This window comes from Dipodomys ordii, unplaced genomic scaffold, assembly GCF_000151885.1.
Source record: "Dipodomys ordii isolate 6190 unplaced genomic scaffold, Dord_2.0 Scaffold179, whole genome shotgun sequence".
In the NCBI taxonomy this organism is placed as follows: Eukaryota; Metazoa; Chordata; class Mammalia; order Rodentia; family Heteromyidae; genus Dipodomys; species Dipodomys ordii.
The window spans coordinates 399,340-402,001 of record NW_012267395.1 but is presented as its reverse complement, the minus strand read 5'-3'; the positions used below and the strand labels follow the sequence as shown (position 1 = coordinate 402,001).

At 69.6% G+C, this 2,662-nt stretch overlaps 1 protein-coding gene across 1 annotated transcript in view; it reads left to right on the top strand.

Annotated features, from left to right (window-relative positions):
* Positions 1-1,931, top strand: part of Scrib (scribbled planar cell polarity protein) — a gene marked incomplete at its 5' end in the record, with an annotated part of 16,401 nt that extends 14,470 nt beyond the window's left edge. The window contains 7 exons of the mRNA XM_013033837.1: positions 65-224; positions 297-444; positions 526-711; positions 780-922; positions 1,007-1,044; positions 1,435-1,486; positions 1,564-1,931. Coding sequence (XP_012889291.1) covers positions 65-224; positions 297-444; positions 526-711; positions 780-922; positions 1,007-1,044; positions 1,435-1,486; positions 1,564-1,709 — 873 coding nt within the window. The remainder of the gene's footprint in view (positions 1-64; positions 225-296; positions 445-525; positions 712-779; positions 923-1,006; positions 1,045-1,434; positions 1,487-1,563) is intronic.
* Between the last annotated feature and the right edge of the window lie 731 nt (positions 1,932-2,662).

Sequence of the window (2,662 nt, the reverse complement as noted above, 5' to 3'; positions counted from 1 at the left end):
GGGGGGGGGGGGGGGGGCCCGCGGGAGGAAGGCCTGCCGAGTCTGAGAGCCCGCCTCCGCCCAGCCCCCCACGCCTGGGCCAGCAGCCTCCCCCGAGCAGCTGTCTTTCCGAGAGCGGCAGAAGTACTTTGAGCTGGATGTGCGGGCACCCCAGGCCGAGGGCCACCCCAAGCGCGTGTCCCTGGTGGGTGCGGATGACCTGAGGAAGATGCAGGAAGAGGAAGGTGAGGCGCGGGTGAGGTGCGCATGGCCGGGCGGGCCCGGGCTGCAGGGACTGACCCTCCGCCGCCCCGCAGCCCGCAAGCTGCAGCAGAAGCGGGCGCAGATGCTGCAGGAAGAGGCCACCGCGCAGCACATCGAGGGGCCCAGCCCAGGCCGGGCGGCCCTGGACGAGGAGCTGCCGGAGGACGAGCCGCCCTGGGCAGACCCTGGCCCCCCGAGAGGGTGAGACAGGGCGGGCGAGCCCTCCCTCCCCCCGCAGAGGCCCCCCCCTCACTGTGCTCCGGTCTGGCTCCCCAGGCCCAGCCCCAGCCCAGCATCTCCCCAGCCTCCAAGCGGCGGTGCCCCAGTGCGGACAGCCAAAGCGGAGCGGCGCCATCAGGAGCGGCTGCGCATGCAGAGCCCAGAGCTGCGGGCACCCGAGCGGGCCCTGTCACCCGCAGAGCGCCGGGCCCTGGAGGCTGAGAAGCGGGCGCTGTGGAGGGCCGCCAGGTGAGCCCCGCCTCGGCCTCTCCCGGCCCCACCCGGCCCCGCCCAGCCTCACCGCTCCATCCTTGCAGGATGAAGTCTCTGGAGCAGGATGCTCTCCGAGCACAGATGGTTCTTAGCAAGTCCCAGGAGGGCAGGGCCAAGCGAGGGCCCCTGGAGCGGCTGGCCGAGTCCCCGTCGCCAGCTCCCACCCCGTCCCCTCCTCCCCTGGAAGGTCTGTGGTTGGGGGAGGAGGGGGAGGCCGGGCACGGCGGGGTCTGGCCTCCTGCAGGGGCTTCACCTGCTCTTCATCCTGCAGACCTTGGCATCCAGACCAGCACCTCCCCCGGACGCCTGGTGAGGAGCTGGCAGCCCCAGCCCGGGGGAGGGGGGTCCACGCGCCTCCCCCCTCACCTCCTCCTTGCACACTCTCTGCCTCCCCCCCTCACGCTGCCCTCCCAAGCCTCTGTCTGGAAAGAAGTTTGACTACAGGGCATTTGCAGCCCTGCCTTCTTCCAGACCTGTCTATGACATCCAGGTACTCGGGCCTCCCGGCCCAGATGCACGCCGCTGGCCCACGCTCCCGCCCGCCCTTTTCCTGTTTCCTGCCCCACTCCTCCGCCTGCCTCCCTTTCAAAGCCAGGCTCGGCCCTGACCCCATATAGGCTCCGTGGGCCTCGGAGCCGGGCAGGGGCCGGGCCCACGGTGGGCACAGGCCGGGCACTTGACTGCTTTTTCCCATCACAGTCTCCAGACTTCGTGGAGGAGCTGCGGCCTCTAGAGCCATCTCCCAGCCCCGGTGAGCTGGCAGCCGGCTGAGGGCGGGCTCCAGGGTGCCTGGCGACCCCAACTCACAGCTGCTGTCTCTGCCCCCAGGCCCACAGGAGGAGGACAGGGAGGTAGCCCTGGCTCTCCTGGGCAGGCCTTCGCCCGGTGCCGTAAGCCCCGAAGATGTGACACTGTGCAGCAGCCGCCGGGCCGTGCGGCCAGGGCGCCGCGGCCTGGGCCCCGTGCCCTCCTAGGGGCGGCTGCCTCCCCGGACTTGGGGTGGGGGCCCCCGTCGCCACTCCTGCCCCAAGTCTTTTAACCTGGGTGTTAGCATTTTAAAGAGATCCCTCAGGAGCTCCACCTCCGACTAACCCTCCCCCAAGCCAGGACCTCTTGGCAAGACTGTAACTAGTGACGTTTGTACAACCAAAGACTCTATTTTGTGGTTTAAGGAGAATAAAGTTAACTACATTTTACCTCCTGTCTGTCTGTCCACCCACCAGCCCGGCTCCCTTAGGCCCTGTAAGTGTCCAGGTGACCCTCCTGTCTCTGCCCAGGCCAGGCCTCCGGTGGGTGGAGCTGCCAGGGCGTGGGGACTGGCCAGGCAGCGGGCACGGTGCCCGCCGGCTGCTTCATTGGCCGGACAACAGGAGGCCTGGGCTGGGCAGCTGCACCCGCACGGGGAGCAGCAGCTGCAGCTGCTCGGCCGGCGGCCACTGCAGCCAGGTGACTACGAAGAGGCGGAAGTGGGCCAGGCGCGCCGCCTGGAACTGAGACGGCTCGTACTCGGGGCCGTCGGCCGGCCGCAGCAGCTCCAGGTACCGCTCCTGCGCCAGCAACTCCCGGCTCAGCAGCGCCTGCGCCAGCCCCGGCTGCACGGCCTCCAGCTGCTGCTGCACCACGGGGAGCAGGTCCATCTCCCGCAGGTCAAACACCAGCGGCTTCCCGTACCTGTGGGCAGCGCCGGTGAGGGCGGGGCTGGGCCAGCGCCGCACCCTGTCCCGCCTCACCTGAGCGCCCCCAGCAGAGCCAGCCGGATCCTCTCGGGCCTCAGGTGCTCAGGGTTCACAGTGTCCACGTAGTTGGTGTCCTGGTAGCGTAGGAAGGTGGCCGCCTGTCCTGAAGGGTCGATGATGAGAGGCCACCTGTGGACAGCCGCCAGTCAGCTCTGCAGGCACAGGGGCCACCCACGCCCAGCCGGAGCACT